Source organism: Piliocolobus tephrosceles, chromosome 20 (genome assembly GCF_002776525.5).
Source record: "Piliocolobus tephrosceles isolate RC106 chromosome 20, ASM277652v3, whole genome shotgun sequence".
Taxonomy (NCBI): Eukaryota; Metazoa; Chordata; class Mammalia; order Primates; family Cercopithecidae; genus Piliocolobus; species Piliocolobus tephrosceles.
The window spans coordinates 37,028,342-37,049,188 of NC_045453.1; the positions used below are offsets into that span (position 1 = coordinate 37,028,342).

Below are 20,847 nucleotides of genomic sequence, written 5' to 3' on the forward strand. Positions count from 1 at the left end.
GTGACCCAGCCATGTCACCAACGCATCAAAGTGGGTTGGCTGTGAGGTGTTTGTTCCCTCCCCATGACACACACAGACAAATTGGCCCAATTTTTTTTTTTTTTTTGAGATGGCGTCTTGCTCTGTCACCCAGGCTGGAGTGCATTGGCGCCATCTCGGCTGCAGCCTCCGCCTCCAGGTTCAAGCAATTCTGTCTGCCTCAGCCTCCTGAGTAGCTGGGACTGCAGGTGTGTGCCACCATGCCTGGCTAATTTTTGCATTTTTTTTTTTAGTAGAGATGGGGTTTTGCCATGTTGACCAGGCTGGTCTCGAACTCCTCACCTCAGGTGATCTGCCTGCCTCAGCCTCCCAAAGTGCTGGTGTTACAGGCGTGAGCCACTGTGCCCACCTAAATTTGCCCAATTTTTAAGAGTTATGAGGTGCTGGGAGCTTGCTGCCTTTCCTCATCCAGCGGTAAGTCCTGTAAGTAGGGAGTCTGCTTCCTAGGTGCATCAGCCAGGCAGGAAAAAACACAGTGGCTCTTCAGTCCCCAGAAGGCTGCCTGGAGCCTGTCTCGGGGAATCAGCTCCAGGACTCTGGGCCCTACACCTCTTCCCCGTGGAGCGTCATCCACCTGGTGACCTGGGCTTGTCTGGCTGCAAATCGCAGATGCAGCTTCTAAGTCAGAACCTGCTACTGGATGTGGAGCTCCCTTCATCCCCAGGGTCTGAGCCTCTGTGCTTGGCTGACTCCCTACACCTCTGGCATCTGGAGGAACCCAAACCCGCTTTGATACAAGAGTTAGAGTCCAATTCCTCTTCCTGGAGAGCCCTCTGATGGCCTTGGGACCTCCTGGACCTGGTGAGTTCTCCCCCTGCCAGCCCCTCCTGCTGGCCACCCACTTCCTGCCCAGGTACTCAGAGGCCAGGCAGCCTCTGGTGTCTGTAAAGTGTTTATTTTCCCCAGATGTGTTCTGTGTTGGCTGTCGTTTACTGACCGCTGTCCATCCAGGCTGGGAAATTAGCATACACATCCCCTCGCCCCCCACAATTTTTCTAAGCCTGAAAAGCAGCAGAAGGACCTCTGAGCCCTGGAGCTGGGGCTGCAGTTGAAGCCACCAGAGAGCAGCTGCCTGGGCTCACCCGACCCAAACAGGAATTTGGGCAGGAGTCCTGCGGTGGGAGAGCCTGGGGTTGGAGAAGGAAAACAGAACTGTTGTGAAGGCCCGGAGCTTCCCTGGAGCCCTCTCCTTTCTGAACTGGGGATGGGCCAGGGTGTGGGCAGACCCGAAAGGGAATGTGGGATGCCCGTCCTAGTGGGAGTAAGGCCTCAGTAAAATGTGGTTTTAAGGAAGAAGGAGATGGCAGTTTCTTCTCTTTTTGGGCTGGAAAGCTGAACAGTTCTGAGAAAAATTTCTGGGACAGAGGAACGAAAATGCTGGAGCAGAATTCCAGAGCGGGACCTCTTGATCCTGCGATGCCGATGTGTCTTCTGGGGAGTTCCCAAAGATCCATGGGGAAGACGCCCCCAAACCCAGCCCTACTGGCTCTGGCTATACCCTCTCTTTTTTTTTTTTTAAAATGGAGTCTCACCCTGTTGCCCAGGCTGGAGGGAAGTGGCGTGATCTTGGCTCACTGCAGCCTCTGCCTACTGGGTTCAGCAATTCTCCTGCCTCAGCTTCCAAGTAGCTGAGATTACAGGCTTGTGCCACCACACCTGGCTAATTTTTGTATCTTTATTGGAGATGGGGTTTCACCATGTTGGCCAGGCTGGTCTTTAACTCCCGCCCTCAAGTGATCCACCCGCCTTGGCCTCCCAAAGTGTTAGGATTACAGGCTTGAGCCACCATACCTGGCCTCATACCCTCTTAATTCTTATCTTGCATCTGGAATACCTGTTGGACCAGGCCTGTTTCCATCGCGGCCCCTTCTTACTGCCTTTGTTTTCTCTGTGTTCTCCCCCTTCCCATACCGCAGGATTCAGGCAGATGAGTCCAGTTGTGCCTGATCTGGAAAAGTGTCTCTGACGGTGGCCTAGTGAGGCAAGGCCCATGGGTCAGCCTGGCCAGCTTCCCTCCCCTCCTGAGCACCGTGGGTGGGTCAGGCCTCAAGCAGCCCTTGGAGGCAGCAGCCACAGACAGAGGTGGGCTGGTGGGCAGGTGCGGCTGATAGAGTGGGTGTCTTGTGGGCTTCTCCCCAGCCTGTGGCCTGGCCTAGTCAGGAGAGATGGTCAGGGGAGCAGGAGGGAGCCCCTTACCCCAGTGCCTATAGTTGTGTCCGTTCCCCGCTCCCTGGCCTCTCCTCCTGTAGCGTCGTTCCTGTTGCTCTGGGTGGGCTCTTGGGAGCCACCTATTTCTGGAGATCCCCCCCTCTGGGTTCCTTGTCCTGGGTGTGGGGCGAATGTGCTGGGCTGGGGTCACAGGGTTGAAACCCACTTGGAGCTGAGGATGTTCTTGCCCCAGAAGGAAAACCCTGCGTGTGTCTGCATGGAGCAGTGTGGAGTGGTTTGCTTGGTGCCGCCTGGGTTCCGGGCACCCGGCCTGGGTGTGAGGCCTGGTCACACGGCTGAACGGCTCTCCCAGGCACCCCTGGGAGGGATGGATGTGACACTGTTGGTGTCCCTCCCAGCACACTGCCTGCCCTGGGCTGGGCACACTCCTCCCCTGTTAGCAGCCGGGGATGACAGGCCGCCTGGAGAGCCCATCCTGTGATTTGGTTGGAAAGTCATTATTACTGCAGAGCAGTTTAGCTGTTGTTTTTACAGCGTTGGTGAGGTTAAAAGAAATAATGATAATAATATAAGAAAGACTCAGTCACAGTAACTGCCTGCAACATGCTATTTGCATTTTTAAGGAAACACTTCTTTGAGACAGCCTGGGTGAAAGGTCACTATTTGCATATAAATGGAAAAGAAAGTGTATGATGCTGGAAGTTACATCTGTATTATTTTCTCAGCAGTGAGCTGCTGTTGGAGAGATTAGAGGACATGGCTTGCATTTGGCTTTTATTGAATAGAGAAAGTACCAGCGAGGCTGATTTAGAAGCGAAATAATGAGAGAAATGTGCAAAGCTATAGAATTGCCAACTCCCTGCCCCCACCTCTCCCTTCTCTCATTTTCACCTAAACTCAGCAAAAGCTGGTCTGCCTTTGCGCCACTCAGCAAGTCTTCATTTTACTTCTCTCTGGATTCCAGAGATTAAAAAAAAAAAAAAGGAAAGAAAAAGAGCAAAACTTGCCCTCATTTCCCCCTTGGTCCCATTTGTGTTTCCTGCCAGCGTTTCCTCCAGGTGCCCCAAACCTGGAGCAGAAGCCCCTGCGACTGTGGCCCTCCAGGGTGTGGAGTGGAAGAGGCACTCGGGGGCCGGGACAAGAGGGCACCCTCTCCGGAGCTAGTGGGGCTGTTTTGGACCCGCTGCTGGGAAAGACGGGGGGCTGGGGCAAATGCGGGGGGGTCCAGTGTGGGCTGAGGGAGTCCTGTTCCGCCTTCCTCTCAGCCCCATAGGACCTGTAGTTTCTAGGGCATGGGTTCCACCTTCTTTATGGAAATTTCCAAGCTTGTCAGACTTTCCCAGGTGCCTGGTCCCCTGGGCTTTCCCAGAGGCCCCCAGGAACAGAGCCGGCCATCCCCGAGAGAAACCCTGGGTGGGGCTGGGGCCTGCACCTGTCCAGCCAGCTTTGGAAGCAGGCCGAGTACATCACGGACTTTAGGGTCTTCCAGCAACAGTCCTGGGACAGAGGGAGGTGGAGCGTCCTGCCCGGACCAGGCATCTCAGGATCCTCCTTGGTCCCAGCTTCTCTTCTCACAGAGGCCTCCACTGACCACTGGTTACTTAAATCACAATCCCCCATCCTCATTATTTTCAAAAATACATTTTGAAACAATCTCAAAGCCACAGAAATGTTTCCAGTGACGGGCCCAGCTGTTTCTCCTGAGCGGTTGAGGGCATGCTGCTGATGGGAGGCCATCGCCAGGACACGTGGGTGTCCCCTGCTCCAGCCCCACCCTCACAGCCACCTGGCCCTCAGACCCGTTTGGGAGTGGGTTCGGATCGCGGTGGTGCGTGGTCCTGGCGTCTCGTTCGTCCGAAGTCGTTGTCAGTCCCCGTCTTTCACGACCTCGTGCTTTTGGAAGGGCGCTGAGCCGTCGTTGGTGGAATACCCGTCGGCGTGGGTTTGTCCAGCCTTGCCCGTGGTTGGACTTGGGTTATGCAGGGACACCCGAGTGGGAGGTTCTCCCTTCGCCTGACGCTGATTTGTCCCTGAACTAATGATGTTGACTTGGTCACTGGAGTCGCTGGGGCATCCCGGCACCTCTATTGCGGAGGGAAATACCAGTCATTTTCCCTTTGCAGTTCATAAATATCTGGGGGGGAAGGTACTTTGAAACTCTGGAAATATCTCCATCCTCAACAAACCATCACTTAATTTTGATGAATGTCTCTATAGACTCATTATTTCCTGTGTTGTCCCATGGGCTGAAGCCTCCTTCGGACGCTCAGATTGTCCCTGATCGACCAGTGAGCTCAGAACAGAGGCTTCCATAGCCTCAGTCCAGCTCCACTGTCCTCCTGTTCTTGCCTTTCTTGCTTGGGGCCTGGAACTCTGGTTCCTTTTATTAGAAAATGGTGCTTAGCCTGAGACCTGGATGTTGTGCCTCTAGTGGACACGGCTGGGAAGATGCATGTGTGTACACACACATACATGCGACACACAGTTATACACATACATGCTACACACACACTACACACAGTTACACAATGCTATACACAGTTACGCACACACGCCACACACAGTTACACACACGCCACACACAGTTACACACACATGCTAGACACACGGTTACACATGCCACACAACGCTACACACACATGCTACACGTGCTACACACAGTTACACACATGCTACACACACACGACACACACAGTTACGCACATCCATACTACGCACATACTACACACGGTTACACACATGCTATACACAGTTACACACACATGCCACACACACAGTTACACACACATGCCACACACACACCCTTTTTTACCTAGGTCTGTATTTCTCCATCTATCAATGTATGTTGAAAAACAACAGTTCGCGTTGATAACCGCTGATTCCAGTTCCCACACAGGGTTCGTTCTGAAGTTCTGCCTTTCCACAGGCATAGCTTGCTCTTCCAACAGTGAGAAGGGCTGGTTTCCGTTATCTTTAACATGTGTACTTCTTTGATTCACCTCTTTCCCCATACCAGCGCCCTCCACACCCCACACACGTGCTGACCCCTTACTGAGCCCCTCTCTGCAGGCCAACCCCCTGGCTCTCCACAGGACAGCCCCACCCCCTGTTTTAGGCCTTGGTGGGGACCCCTTCTCCCCTGGAAGGGCTCTGGTGCTAGGGAGCCTCACTGGTCGGTTGCCCAGGACTGTGGGGTTCATGAGGTGTGGGACAGGACGATCCCACGTATAATGGGCTGGTTGGCCTCCCTGTGGCCCCAGAACTAGCTTCCTTTGTAGCACTGAGCATTATCTTCCATTATCTTCAACGTTTCACTGCTGGACCAAGCAGTATTTACCAGTGTTATATCTCATACAAGATTTTGTGGTTTGTTTTTCTTGTAGATAATGATCACCCACTCCTGCCGCAGGCACCACCCTGGCCTCACTCCCCTTACTCAGTGTTCAATGCGCAGTTTTTGAGACTGTGCATATCTGGATTTTCTTTATTCTGCTGCTTCCCATGATCAGTGTTTTGTCTGGGCCTAGAGGGTGTGCCCTGAAGTTGAATGTCATCTCCCTTAAAATCGGAAAGAGCCTTTCTCTGCTGTCTGTGAACATCCCACTGCTCCTAAGCAATGCGATCCTGTTCCAGTTATTGTTTCATTTGGGACTTTTTCCCCCTTAAAAGCTTTTAGGGTCTCTTTTCTATTCCTGGTATTTTAAAATTTGATAGTGCTGGGCTTGGTTGGATGTGGGTCTTTTCTTACTCACTGTTATGGGCACTTAATGGGCCTTTTAATCTAAAAATATAATTTCCTTTAGTTCTGGGGAATTTTTTTTTTTTTTTAACTTATGCTTTTCCTTCCCATTTTCTTAATTATTTCTTTCTGGAACTCCCAAATCGGGTGTCAGACCTCACTTGGTGTTTCCTCTGTCTCTCCTATCTCTTTGTCCTTTTGTTCTCTTTTCTAGTATATTTCTTTGACTCTATCTCCCAAGTCTTCTATTGAATTTTTCATCTTGGTTTTACAATGTATTTCCAAGTTGGGGCAGATAGACACAATGGTATGAAACCTTCCTGAACAAGTCCTCCTGTCACTGTCTGGGCTGGGCCATATCTGCCCTGTCCACGTGTGTCTGTCCTTGTTCCTGCTCTAACTGCTGCCCACACTGTTGGTCGAGGGACCCTGAAGGAGCCTCCTGAGACATTTATTTGCTCACCCGGTGCAGGTTCCTCCCGCAGGCCAGGAAGGGTCCATGAACAGCTGTGTTTGAGCACCCTGGCACTCCTCAGACTGGGTCGGGGACCTCACTTCGAACTCTGAGAGACAGATGCTGGACCTATTCTGCTGCTGCCTCCTCCAGGAGCCATGTGACATGGATGTGAGTCTGTTTGCCTCCTAGGGCCTTACCTTCCCGTGTCTGGGGGCGCAGCCTGGACCTCAGGGGTGTCACCTTGGGTGTCAGAGGCTCTTTGGGTCTAGAGAGCGGAATCCTGGGCTGTGGTCCCCCCAGGAGTCTACTGTGACCTGTGACTGGTTTCGTGCGGGCCTTAAATTGTTTCTAAATTTTTATTCTAACCCTTTTCTTGCTGCCTTGCAAGGCTTTAATTTAAACCCAAGTAGCAGCAAGAAGGGGATAAATAGGGAATTGAGAGGAGAAGTAGGAAAAAGGTATTTTTTGTTTTGTTTTGTTTTTGTTTTTGTTTTTGTTTTGCTTTCGAATGGCAATATGTAAGTTTATACTCGACCCGGGGCCTAGCTTCTTTTCAGTTTCACTCTGCATGAGGTATGATGAAAGCTAAGAAGGCCTGCCCTCTCCAGGGAAGTGGCAGCTGGAGCAACCACAGTGTCCCAGGACGTGGCAGGCCCAGCCAACGCGCACGCACAGGCAGAATGGGGGGCTGTTGCTACTGGGTTAGCTACCAGGTGGGATCGGCCCTGGCCATCGGCTCAGCTGCATGGATAGCTGCTGACACATCCTGACATAGCACTGGCCAAGGTGGGAGGTGAGCTTGTGCTGGTCACGACACCTGGCTGCACAGAGGCAGGTCGTTTTCCTTTGGCCTTGTTGAATGAATACAGCTCTGACTGCTCTGGGGAGTGGGAGGGTGAAGTAGACCCAAGAGCTCTCACTCTGACCTCCATGACCTGTCTCGGGTCACTCGCATGACCCATTCTCCTGCTGTATCCCTGGACCCAGGAGCAAGGAGTGACAGGTATCCAAGGTGGTCCAGCTTGGGGTTGAGGTGCAGTGGTCCAGAGGCTGGCCCAGGACACAGGCTCACAGAACCCAGTCTGGAGAACCAAGGGGGACTTGCTGGGACCTCCTGCCCTAAGCAAGAGTGCCCGGAGTGTCTCACTGACCATCCACATGGCACTGTTTAAAAACAGCTTTATTGGAATGTAATTTGCACATCACAGTATTCACCTATTAAAAGTATACAACTCAATGGTTTTAGCATATGTATAGGGTTGTGCATCTATCGTCACAGCTCAATTTTAGACTGTTTTGATCACCCCAGAAAGAAACCCCATGCCCATTCACAGTCATTCTCCATTTTCTCCTCCACCAGTCCTAGGCAACCACGAATCTACTTTCTATCTCTATGAATTTGCCTGTTTTGGACATTTCATAAATATGGAATTGTTCAGTATGTGGTCTTTTGACCCCGGCCTCTTTCACTGAACACGATGTTTCTGAGATTCACCCACATCATTGCGAGTATAAGCAATTTCCTTCCTTTTTGTTGCCAAAGACAGTGCCGCTGTATTTCATATCACCCAGCCAGTAGTTGATGGACATTTGGGTTTTTCCACTTTTTGGCTAGTAGGAGTAAAGCTGCTATAAATACTTGTGTACAAGTCTTTATGTGGACATATGTTTTTATTTCTCTTGGGCAAATATCTAGAGTGGAATTCCTGAGTCATATAACTCTATATTTAACATTTTGAGTAACTGCCATGCCGTTTTCCAACCAATTTTGCTATTTTACATTCCCATCAGCATTCTATGAGGGTTCTCGCCAACACTTGTTACTATCTGTTTATCTTTAAAATTACAGTCATTTTAGTGCAATGGTATCTGAGTGTGGTTTTGATTTGCATTTCCTCGATTACTAGCTGTTGGGCATCTCTTAATATGCTCATTGGCCATTTCCAAGTTATCTTTGGAGAAATGTCTATTCAAATCCTCTGCTCATTTTAAAATCGGGTTATTTATCTTATTATGAGTTATCAGAGTTCTTTATTCCGAATACAAGCTCTTTATCAGATACATGATTTGCAAATATTTTCTCCCAGTCTTTGGGTTGTCTTTTCACCTTATTGACAGTGTTATTTATTTATTTATTTAGTTAGTTAGTTAGTTTTTTTTTTTTTTTTTTGAGACGGGGTCTCGCTCTGTCACCCAGGCCGGAGTGCAGTGGCCGGATCTCAGCTCACTACAAGCTCCACCTCCCAGGTTTACGCCATTCTCCTGCCTCAGCCTCCCGAGTAGCTGTGACTATGGGCGCCTGCCACCACGCCTGGCTAGATTTTTGTATATTTTTAGTAGAGACGGGGTTTCACCGTGTTAGCCAGGATGGTCTCAATCTCCTGACCTCGTGATCTGCCCGTCTCGGCCTCCCAAAGTGCTGGGATTACAGGCTTGAGCCACCACGCCTGGCCAGTTAGTTAGTTTTGAGATGGAGTCTCACTCTGTCACCCAGGCAGGAGTGCAGTGGCATAATCTTGGCTCACTGCAACCTCCGCCTCCCAGATTCAAGTGATTCTCCTGCCTCAGCCTCCTGAGTAGCTGGGACTACAGGCACACACCACCACACCCGGTTAATTTTGCATTTTCAGTAGAGATGGGGCTTTACCATGTTGGCCAGGCCGGTCTTGAATTCCTGACCTTAAGTGATCTGCCTGCTTCGGCCTCCCAAAGTATTTGGATTGCAGGCGTGAGCCACTGTGCCTGGCCATCGGTGTTATTTTAACTACAAAAGTTTTGAACCTTGTTGAAGTCCATTATATTACTTTTTTTCTTTAATGGCTTGTAGTTTTGTTGTCATAGCTAAGAAACCATTGCTTAACCCAAAGTCAGAAGGATTTACCCCTGTGTTTTCTAAGTTTTGGTTCTTACATTTAGATATGTGATCCAGTGTGAGTTAATTTTTGAGAGGGCTCCAACTTCATTTTTTTTTTATATCTAGTTGTCCTAGTGCATTTGTTGAAAAGACCGGTTTTTTCCCATTAAATTGTTTTTGTGCCGTTGTCAAAAATCCATTGATCATCAGTAGAGGGGGTTACTCCTGGACTCTCAGTTCTGTCCCACTTATCTATATGCCTGTCCTCATGCTAGTAGCACATTGCCTTGATTACTGCAGCTTTGTAGTAAGTCTGGAAATTGTGAAGTATGTCTTCCAACTTTTCTCTTTTTCAAAATTGTTTTGGCTAGTCTGTATTTCTTGAATTGCCGTATGAATTTTAGAATGAGTTTGTCAGTTTTTGCAAACAGAACAAAACAACACAGCTGGAGAGGTCAGAAATGGTCAGATTCTGGTGAGATTTAGAAAATAACATTGGCAGGATTTGGGGCCAAGGATGACCCTCAAGGTTCTGGCTTAGGAGCTGATGACTGAAGAGGGGAAGAGGAAAACCCCAAGTCCCATAAGAAGCAGATATCGTGGGCAGAGAGGAAGCAAAAAGGAGAGGGCATCTGACATGGGGTGGCTGGGTGGCCAGGAGGCGCCTGTACAGGTGACCGACAAGGTCGGGGGTGAGTGTTTGCCAGAGAAGGAGGGACAGACACGCACTGCAGTGATGCCTCGTGGACCCTCACATGCCCTGTGAACAAGTAGCCGCCTGTTGTTTCAGTAGAGAGATGTGGGTGGAGGCCAACTGTGGTAGGGAGTAAGGAAGAGTCAGCAAGATGTGTAGTTATGAAGCAGGAGGAGATGGAGAGGGGGCCGGGCAGGGACGTGCAGTCAAGAGAGACGGTTTTTTTTAAACATGGATGCCTCAAGCCTGTTGAAGAGTTGGAAGGAGTGTTTCAGTATCCAGAGGAATGGAGGGAAGAGCTGATCTTCCTGGGAACTTTAATTGACAGTGAGAAGGAGGTGGAATAAAGTCCAGAGGGACAAGCCGGCCCAGTAGAGAGGTAAGACCCCACCTCCTTTGCTGGAGCTGGAGGAGGGCTGAGGGGGTGCATGGGAGAATGGAGGTGTGGGCTCCTCTCAAGCGACTACCCTTCCTCTCTTTGCATACTGAGGGGCAGGCAGGAACAGCTCCTGGCCCCAAAGGCAGCCCTAGTCACCAGAGATGCAAAACCTAGTGAAGACTGAAACATTTGGCTTTCCACACTTACCACCTGGCCTCTCACTCAGCCTTCCTGTTATTTTGTTCTTGTTTTCATAGTGGGGAGGTTTTGCACAGTGGAAGGGGGTCGGGTTGCCAGGGCTGGAGTGGATCAGAGCTAACCACCACAGGGGATACACCGTGGGGGCAGTGGGTTCAGGCCAGATTCCAGGCCACCCAGCCAGCATGAAAGCAGCCATGGTCACCCGTGTGGGGTCCCCCATGGGGTTGTGCATGCCATGAGGTAGTGTGTGCTGGCAGTGGGTCAGCGGGCAGCTGGGGTGTTAGCTCTGGGACAAGGGGGCTCTCCTTGCCGTGACCACAGGAGGAAACCTTGGGGTAGGCCAGCAGCACTGCCTGGGAAGAACCCAACAGAGTATTGGCTCTCAGTGGAAATGTCCGTCTGGGGCCTGGGTCAGGCTGGTCTCCAGTTTGTAGTGATGCTGAGTTGGAAAAAGAGGGCTTCGTTAGGAGAGGGACAGACAGGAGCTGCAGCTCAGCTCTGCACATCTCCCTGGCCTGTGCTGGGGTCTCCGGCCAATGAGGGGCGGTTCCCTCTCCTCTGGACCCGTGTGCATCGGTCTCAGCTGAGCAGGCCCTGTTTGTTTACTGAGTCTTTCTGCCCACCGGAGCTCCACAAAAGTGAGTCTGGGGCCACTGTGGGGACAGATATGGGGTGACCTTGAGCAGGCAGAACTCCAGGTGCAAAGACGTCGGGTCCCTAGAGAGGGGTCCCAGCCAGTGCTGCCCTCTGGGTGCCGTGCTCAGGATGTTGTAGTCTCTGATGTTCCGTTTCCCATTTGCTTGGATGAGCAGGGATTCAGATTAACTCACGAGAAACTTAATAACCCAAGAGAACAGGCTCGTCTGGATGAAAACCTCCACTTCACTTCAGATTCCCGACAAGAAAGTCCACAGTGATGGCAGCAGTGCTGACATCCTCTTGGGTTCACTTGCAGGCTCGTCCGTGCGTGTCTCTTCATCTCCAAATAATTCTTTCCCTCTCACTTTATGGGTGAAGAACTGAAGTCTCAGAGAGGGTAAGGACCTGCTGGTCAGGTCTGAGTTGGCGGCAGTGCCCTGTGTGAGCTCTGGGGACCCTTGTTCCTGTTCCTATCACAGAGTGTGCATGGAGCAGCATGACTCCTGGGAGGAAGGGGCATCGTAATGGAACCCCACATTTCTGTGGAGAGTTTTCCTTTAGCACGTGGCCCCGGCATGTTGTTTTGGTGCATGGGGGCTTAATGTGCTGCCAGGGATGCTGGTTGCGCAAGAGCCTGCATACAGGAGAGCGTTGTCTGGGGTGGAGCCTACTGAGCCCATGGGGTAGGGCTTGGCCGTACACAGGCCCCAGGAGGGGACAAGAGGGCCACAGGAGAAGAACTGGCATACCTTACGGGGCTTCTAGTAGTGATTGTCGTTTGCTGCCAAGACATTTCCTGGAAAAGGGAGGCTAAATCCTGTCAAGGTTGAGCCGGGTCCTCGGGTCCTCATAAAGGAGGTTCTAAGCTTGGGGGTATGTACTTTGATTACTTGTGTGCTCTGTATCCAGGGGTTTCACCAGGTGCCATTCTGCTCTTTTGCCCAGAGAAGCTCGGTGGCTTTGCTGCCTCAGGGAGGCAGGAGTGGCTCTTTGGAGCAGCGGTTGATCCCCGGGATCCTAGTGCTTTGCCTAAGTAGATGTGGGGCCTCAGGGGTCAGGACTTCAGAGCCCAGGGCTGACTGACCCAGGGACAGGAGTGTAAGCGTGTGGGCAACGAGGAATTCCGCAGGGCTTTATTTCCAGACTCCCATGGGTGTGTGTGGGTGGAGAAGCCCCAGTGAGCTGGTTATCTCCAATCGAACAAAACTGGAGGTCCCTTTGCAGAGACTCTTGCAGTTCATGTCCATGTGGCTTCTCTGAGAAGCAGGAGAGACTCAGAGCAGAACTCGGGGAGTTGCACTGGGGAGAGGCAGCGTCTTCTCTGGAGCACACAGACCTTGTGTCCTTCCCTCCAGCTGTCAGCCAGATGGGCCCCAGTTGTCTTGGATATTTACATACGTTAACGGTAACAAGAAATTCTGCTTGAGCCTTGCCAATCAGCCCAGTGAGCAGGTTTCTGCGGCGTCTTGTCTCCTGGGATAGATACTCAGAAAGTGAGCCCTGTGCACTTTGGGGCCTTATCTCTCAGCTTCTGTTGTCACCATAAAAAAAGAGACACACGGAGAACCCCATGCCCCATCTTCAAAGTGTGAAGCACTCTCCCCGGCTGGCATGATTCCTGTTGGTTCACTTAGGGAATCTTCCAGTGTGTTTTTCATCCCGATACCCCACATCCCTCTCACAGAGTTGAGAACTGGATTACCTGGTGGGCAGGCTGGGTCCCAGTTAGAGGCACCTCACACTGGCTCAGTGCAGACGGCCAGTGGCAGATGGAACCCAGGGGGCCTAGAGGTCTTGGGTTATGGGGAAACTCCCGCAGCTCCCTCCTCACTAGTCCAGGCACCGGAGCATGCAGTGGGAGCCCTGTCATCTCAGCGACTGACTTACAGCTCAATGAGGGGAGGCACAGAGTAGGTGCACAGAGTAGGTGCCAAATCTGAGTGGTTTTATTAATTCCTTTGAAGACTTTGTGTTATGTTGTCTCCTTGATGGCCAAATCGGCTTTCCTCTGTGTTTCTGCTCCGGAAGGTAATCCGAAGCCTTTACTGGGATGGAAGCATTTCCAGATAAGAAGAGGATGCTGTGGCCACAGCCACAGGGCTGCCTGGGGCCAGGAGTGGCCAGAATCCTAGAGAAAAATTGCATTTGGGAATGCACCTCAAAAACACGAGGAAAAAAAAGAAAATGGGTGGGAATAGTGTGCCTTCGGCAGAATCCAAACTCACTTCCAAGGCGAAGCCAGAGCAGAATGCAAGAATATTCATTTCCTGTTTTTATTGTTGGTTACTTAATGACCTTCCTTTGAAATGCTGCAGTTATGTAGAAAGCAGGTTGTCATGGAAACGGGGAGTGACGTGCAGGGAATAGGTACACAATGCATTTCTTTGTCATGTCCAGCTGATGCATTCAGCCTCTGCTTAGACATGGGAATTTATTGAGGAATTAAATATTAACTGGAGGCATTGCCCTGGAGAGAGGCAGAAACACAGGGTGAGAAAAGATGCTGGAAACCAGGGCAAAGAGCATGCTGAGGCCCCTGGGATCCTGCGGGAGGCAAAGCTGATTTGAGACCATGGGTGGGTCTCACTTTCTTCAATCAATAGGCTCCAGAGAAGTCGTGCAAAACAATCTTCTTTTTCAAATGCATATGTACTGTGCATTCTTTTGAGGGGAAGAAGGATCTAGTTGTAAGGTGAATAATTACTCATTAGTCAGCTCATTTTCAAGGCTGGTGAAATGCCAACTTTTCTCAAGGTGGGTTTCAGCTGCCTTGTCCCAGCAATCTTTGGTGGGCGTGATTGTCAGTGGGAACCAACACCTACCCAAGGCATGTTCCATGAAACAGTACCAGAGCTGGGACAATGGTGCAGAGGACTGTAGATGCTGGAAGACTCCAAGGAGGCTCCCGAGTCAGAGAGAAGTTGTCTCTTGTCCCTGAAACAGCCATGGAGCCATGACTTTGTTTATCTGGTGGATTCCAGGAAATGGGGGTTGAATATATGATGTTTAAAAAAGTGCCCCAAGTTTCTCACTTTCTCCCCTGGAGCCAGCATGGCTGGCACCCACCAAGCTTTCCTTTTCTGACCTTGTGCCTTTTTAAACCCTCAGAAAATGAGTTCCGGGGTGAGCTGCTAAATCAGAGGTGGACACACGGAGGCAAGGGCAGCAGCTGCAGGACTTCAAGACACCTTCTTGGCAGACACTGCAAGGTGAGGCATGAGAGGGCAGCCCCTGTCCTGGGGCCCCACCCCATGGCTGCCTGCAGAAAGCCTCTCTTTGGCTGCAGGCATGAAGCATGGAGACGACTTTGGGTCTGATCCTCACCAGAGTCCAGGTTAGGCGAAGGGTAAATCGGGACTAGGATCAGCAATGATCTGGTCACTTTAGAATTAAGGGAAGAAAAACGACGACTCTGAGTAGATCAAAACTAAAATGTGACCCCAGGCTGGGCGTGGTGGCTCACACCTGTAATCCCAGCACCTTGGGAGGCTAAGGCAGGTGAATCACTTGAGGTCAAGAGTTCCAGACCAGCCTGGCCAACATGGTGAAACCCTGTCTTTACTAAAAATACAAAAATTAGCCGGGCTGTAGTTCCAGCTACTCGGGAGGCTGAGACAGGAGAATCGCTTGAACCTGGGAGGCAGAGGTTGCAGTGATCCAAGATTGTGCCACTGCACTCCAGCCTGGGTGACAGAGCAAGACTCCATCTCAAAAAACAAGCAAGCAAGCAAGCAAGCAAACAAACAAAAACCACCAAAATGAAAATATGACCCCAGAGTCTCACTTCCCTGCTTTGAGGTATGATCACATCTGGGCTCTGTGTTGTGCCAGAGCAACTGTTCCCTATTCACCCTGCTTTTACCTGGGCAGGCTGAGAATCCCTACAGGATCTGACAGCAGAGATTGCTGGCAGGAACTTATGAGGTCTGTTGGCCTTGTTTTATTTTGATCTTCCTAAGGGGAGGCAGATGGTGCATGCCCTTCTTGTACCTTCCCAGGATATAAGATCTCCCCTCGGGGACACTCCCAAACTGATATCACATGTGCTTACAGCCACTGTTCTGCACCACCAACCCTCTAATTCTAGAACTTCCCACCAATACTCTCTGGGTGAAGCCAGGTCCCCAGGGTCAGGTGACCCTCACAGCTGGAAGTAGAGGCTGACAACAGGCTTAGGGTGAAGCCTTCCCAGATACCAGTTTCTGACGTCCCTTTTTTTTGCATGTAGATGCTTTCCAGCAAGGATCCAGCTGTGACTCAGGGCGTGGCTCAAGGACGGTGATGGCGTAGGGTGTAGGCAAGGAGGGCTATGCAGTTGCAGTGGGAACTTCATTTGGGGGTGCTTGTGTTTTACTCTCAAAGCCCAACCTTTTTGTTTTGAATCTGGTGATGAGAATGTACATTTTAATGGGTCTGTTATAGATGCCTCGTGAAACGCCTCTGCTCGTGTTTTGGCTCCCACAGGATTATGAGTGCTCTGCTGATCCACACTGGAGCCTGAGGCACAAGGAGGAGTCAGTAATATTGATCCTGTCTTGATTTAAAGTTTTGGTATCTTGTTTATCATGGTTTTTTGCATCATGTTGATGTTTCTAAATATTGAATTAAAATATTATTTATCTTGGTCATTCAGTTTTTGGCCTCATTCCCCTTGCCCCACCCCAAACCCTGAGGATTCACATAGAGCTGTACTGGCCTGAGATCATGTGAGCATGAGAGTTACTTGATTTGAGGGCAGGGACTCTGCATGCAGTGTTATCTGCAAATGTCTGGTGCCATGCCAGGGGCGGGTAAGAAGATTTTTGTCTCCCCCTGGCCCAGACATGACAAACTCAGAGAGTTTGGCACCTACATGGACAACCCACGGCTGTTCAAAGCGCTGCTTCTGTGAACAAAGCCAGGGGCCCATGCCCAGATTCTTGTGGCGTCACCAGCTCTTTCATCTCTGCTCTGTGTGAGGGTCATTTCCTTATTTCCCTTCATTTCTTGCAGATAGGGCCTGAGTTACTGCTCTGAATAGAGAAGCTAAGGTGTAAAGTGTGCCAGAGAAGGTGAGAGGATGAGAAAGGGTCGACTGCCTAGATAGAGGACAGTGGGGCAGGTGCAGGTGGAATCTCCTGACTAAGGAGGCTGAAGAGGGTGGCAGGACAGGGGATGAGCCGTGGTCACAGTGCGAGAATGTCACACAGCCACAGCAGCATCAGGGTCAGCCTTCCAGAGGCTGGCTTAGGACAGGAGACGGGTGAGGTGAGGAGCCAGCACGGGAGGGCAGCGAACACACAAACCCTGTGCAGGGGACTGTGACAGCCTGCGGCATGCCTCTGAGTTCAGCACCAGGCATGTGGACAGCTCAGGACCGGTTGGAATGGGCTGCCAGAAAAGTCAGGTGGTGGTGTGTCAGTGGGGTGTGCAGGCACTGATGGTAGCTCCTCAACCCCCTTCTTGCAAATTATTCAGTGGATGACTGTAGAGATATGGAATCAAGGAAAAGATCAGTTGCATAGCCATTCAGCCAACCCTTCTTCCTGCCACCCAGGGCAGGGGGTGCCTCTGGCAAGGACTACTGGATAGAGGCTCCTGCAAGGGAAGAAACTGCCACTGGGTATGGCCCTTCTGGCTTACCTCACTTGATGTTGTTGGATTCTACCCTGGGTGGGTATAAATTCCATTTATGCTGGGGTTTTTAACAGACGGATGCAGACATGGCTGCTTCATCAGGGTATCCATTATGTGGCTCGAATTTTTGGTTTGGTAGTGAAGTGAGCCAGTATCCCGTGCTTAGAGCTGTCAAGAGAACCCCTTCTCAGACATGTGTTAAATGATGCCCCATGGAGGTGTCCTTTCTATATTCCAAGGAGGAGGCTGGTCTATTCTGCCAAATTTGTCAGGAGAATTTTAGAATTTCAGACATGCAACAGGAATCACCCAATGTGGGGACAGAACTATCTCTGCAAGGAACCAGGGGTACTGTGATGGCTGCCAGTGGGGTGCAGGGATGAGGGCATATGGTTTAGCCTCAGAGATCTAGAGAGTGGAAAGTAGGATGTGTGCCCAGCTCACTGACTTTCTATACCTGTTCTGTGGGCTGAGCTGGCGGGCAGGTCCATGCTCCAAAGAAAGGGAAGGGAAGGGCTGTGGATGCAGCAGGTGATCCTCCTGGGATACTTGGGAGGGGAGCAAGGCAAATGCTTGAATGCTGCTCTTAGATTGTTGAGTGGGAACGTGGTCTTCCACAATGCTGTCTACTGTAATGGCTTCACAGCAGTGACAGGGAAGTTGATGCTGCCCTCAGTACATAAGTGAGAGAAGAAAACAGGCCAGACCATGGCTCTGTCTTTCTCCCCTCCCCTCACTGCAGAGAAGTGAGACTGAATGTGTGTGAGGCACTGTTGGAGCCAGGCAGGGTGGGTGATAGCCAGTTTCTGGCCACCTCCTCACCCCCAAGTCTTTGTTGGCCCCTTCCTCCTGAGAAGGGGCTGCCTGTGGTCCCCTGGGACTCAGCAGATGGGTCTCTGGGAGGAAAACCATTATGCAAGAGGCCCAACCGTCCCACCGAGACACGATAACCTTTGTAATTTTATGGATTTTTAAAGAATAGTTGTAAGACCATCCTAATTCTCCAGATTTTCTGGCTGTCAGAACACATTTTAAAGAAAATGAAACACTGTCGTGTCTCCTCCTCTGGTCCAGGGCTGGGTGAATGGCCTCTGTGGTGTCAGAACGCCCAGAACCCCCCAGCTCAGGGTTCCCACATATGGCCTGTGTGCAGCTGTCTGACCACGGCTCTCCACACACCCCGGCCCCAGGAGTTCAGAGATGTTTCTGACTGTCCCCGTTTATTCAGTCATCCACCTGTCCATCCACCCATCCTTAAATGACATGCACTAAGCAGCTCTCTGGAGGAGAGACAGTGACCTTACAACCATGAATGAATGAGCTCATTTCAGATTGAGATGAGGACTGTGAGGGAAACAAACAGGCACAGGGTGGAGACTGAGAGGAGGTGGGAAGATGCAGGGTGTTGGCCACCCAAGAAAGCTCCTGGCTCTACCTCTGCAGTGCCTCCCACCCCAAATGTCTGCAGGTCGCTGATCCATTCACCCTCCCCATCCCTACCTGGCTCTCAAGCCTTAGCAGAGCTCCCTGTTTCTTGAGCTCTCCCTGAGCACTCCCTGCCGCCCTGGAGTGATGTACAAACCTTGGGATGCCAGGCTGGTGCCCCTCAGGGCCAGGACACCCTCCTGCTGGGGCCAGGCTTCAGCCAGGATTCTGTCCTTTGACCGGCCCTGGGCCGTTGGTGCAGAAGGGATGTGATGGGGGTTGAGGGAGGGAGCTGTTCAGCTCTCAGGACCTGGCCTGGGGAGAAGCATGAAAAGGGATGAAAGAGGCAGAGAGAGACAGAGAGAGTGAATGAGTGAGCGAGGAGAAATGGGTGTCCCTGAGCTGGGGCCCGGAATGGAGCGGGGAGACACAGCCTCTGGGGGCAAACGTGGAAGTTGGCACAAAGCCTGTTGGGCTTCGTGGAAAATATCCAACCCTGACATCTTTGGAAGCTGAGTCTACCACTTCCCCTTAGAGGTTAGACATGAGTGGTTTGTTATTGGCTATGTTTCTGGGTTCTTTTCATTTTTTTTTTTTTTTTTTTTAGACGGAGTCTTGCTCTGTCACCCAGCCTGGAGTGCAGTGGTGCAATCTCGGCTTACCTCAACCTTTGCCTCGCGGGCTCAGGCGATTTTCCTGCCTCAGCCTCCCAGGTAGCTGGGACTACAGGCGGCTGCCACCACACCTGGCTAATTTTTGTATTTTTAGTACAGTCAGGTTTCACCATGCCTGCCTCGGCCTCCCGAAGTGCTGGGATTACAGGCGTGAGCCACCACGCCCAGCCCTGTTTCTGGGCTCTGAGTGTATTTGTCACAGCTGCAGCCTAAGAGTCCAGATTCCTCTGCAGGTTTCAAGACTGCTAACTGCATTTGCTTATTTTGGTTCCTGAGTTTGTAAACACCCAACTCAGTGCACTCTGTTTTAGCAAGGCCAGCATGCAGATGAGTCTGGAAAAGGGGCTGGTCTTCGTAGCACGTCATGGTGAGAACTATGTGTGTGTGTGTGTATATATATATATATATGTTTTTTTTTTTTTCTTTTTTTTGAGACGGAGCCTCACTCTGTCGCCCAGGCTGGAGTGCAGTGGTGCAATCTTGGCTCACTGCAACCTCCGCCTCCTAGGTTCAAGTGATCCTTCTGCCTCAGCCTCCTGAGTAGCTGAGACTACAGGCATGCGCTACCACACCCAACTAATTTTTGTATTTTTAGTAGACACGGGGTTTCACCCTGTTGTCCAGGCTGGTCATGAACTCCTGACCTCAAGTGACCCTCCTGCCTTGGCCTCCCAAAGTGCTGGGATTACAGGCATGAGCCACCACACCTGGCCAGAACTATGTCTATTTTCAAAAGAGCTTACGCGATGAATCCTGACTTAACTAAAAAGAAATATAAAACAGAACAAAGCAAAAACACACTTTTGAGGAGACAGCTTTTATATGGCACTAAGAAAGCAAGTTAAATGGATGGACAAGGAGACATTATCTCGGGTTAATTTGGCAGTATACAACGTATTTGCATTTATGAATTATTCTCCTCCCCATAGTTTTCATGGTTTTCCTACTGAAGGCAGAACTATTGGAATATTAATTACAGCCTAAGACATGCTCACAGTGGCAGAATGAAGTTGGCATTGGAGAAACAGAGCAGACGTTCTTGAGAGAGATTGCCGGCCCAGCAGTGAGAGTGGGTCATGGAGTCATTCTGTCTCAACAAAGGGACCTTTTCACCCTCAAGGGGAGAGGGCACTGGGTTATTTGTGGGTTGCACAAAAAAAGGGACCTGGTTGGCTTGTGTTTGGAACAAGTGAAGTGTGTTTTAAAAATCAATGAAAAATTGAGAAGTGTTTAATTTTCTTTGCATCATTGAGCTGCCCTTTGGGGCCCAGCTGTCATTGTGTGGTGGGGGCAGAAGGTCTGGGGGGCTGCTGCCCAGTGATTGCCAAGGTGAGCGTGGGTGGTACTGGGCACAGGACCACCCGCAGCACCCGCTCTCCGTCTACCACATCAGGTTGCTGATCTTGCTGCAGGAGGAGAGCAGAGAATCCACCTCTGAAGTGCTTTGAGTTCTTTCGAAAAGAAAAATAATGTAAATCAGGCAGTCCTGGTTTTGTCACGGCCTAGCCCAGATGCTTTCGTGTCAGCCGGCACTGCTGATTTCAAACAGCTCAGAAACCGGTATCCCAAGTCACCCAGCTCTTACGGATTCATTCTCATATTAAAGAACCTGGTTTTTTTTTTCTTTGGTAGGTCAGTTTTTTCCCTTTAAAAATCAAAGCTACATGCACCTAAGAGAACTTCTCGCTTGTTGACCAGTCAATGCAAATAAATTGCAAATGGTAAGGTGCTCAGCAGAAGGAGAGGCAGAGCTGTCAGCTTCATCAATGGGAGCTCACAGTTTTCAAGCAGCACCCGTTACACATCCCTGCAGTCTCTCTATTCTCTGCTCTTTGAATAATTTATCTGCAGGAAATCCAAATTGCCAAGGCACGCTTTAACCTAGCAGAATGCTTGCCAATATCCTTGGGAAAACTGGCAAAAAAAAAAAAAAAAAAAAAAAAAAAAAAAAAAAAAAAAAA

At 50.6% G+C, this 20,847-nt stretch overlaps 1 protein-coding gene across 2 annotated transcripts in view; it reads left to right on the top strand.

Annotated features, from left to right (window-relative positions):
- MYT1 (myelin transcription factor 1) overlaps nucleotides 1-20,847 on the top strand; it is a 78,279-nt gene that overhangs the window by 9,946 nt on the left and 47,486 nt on the right. For both annotated transcript variants that reach the window (XM_026447238.1, XM_026447239.2), the window contains exon 2: nucleotides 14,280-14,380. In XM_026447238.1, coding sequence (XP_026303023.1) covers nucleotides 14,280-14,380 — 101 coding nt within the window. The remainder of the gene's footprint in view (nucleotides 1-14,279; nucleotides 14,381-20,847) is intronic.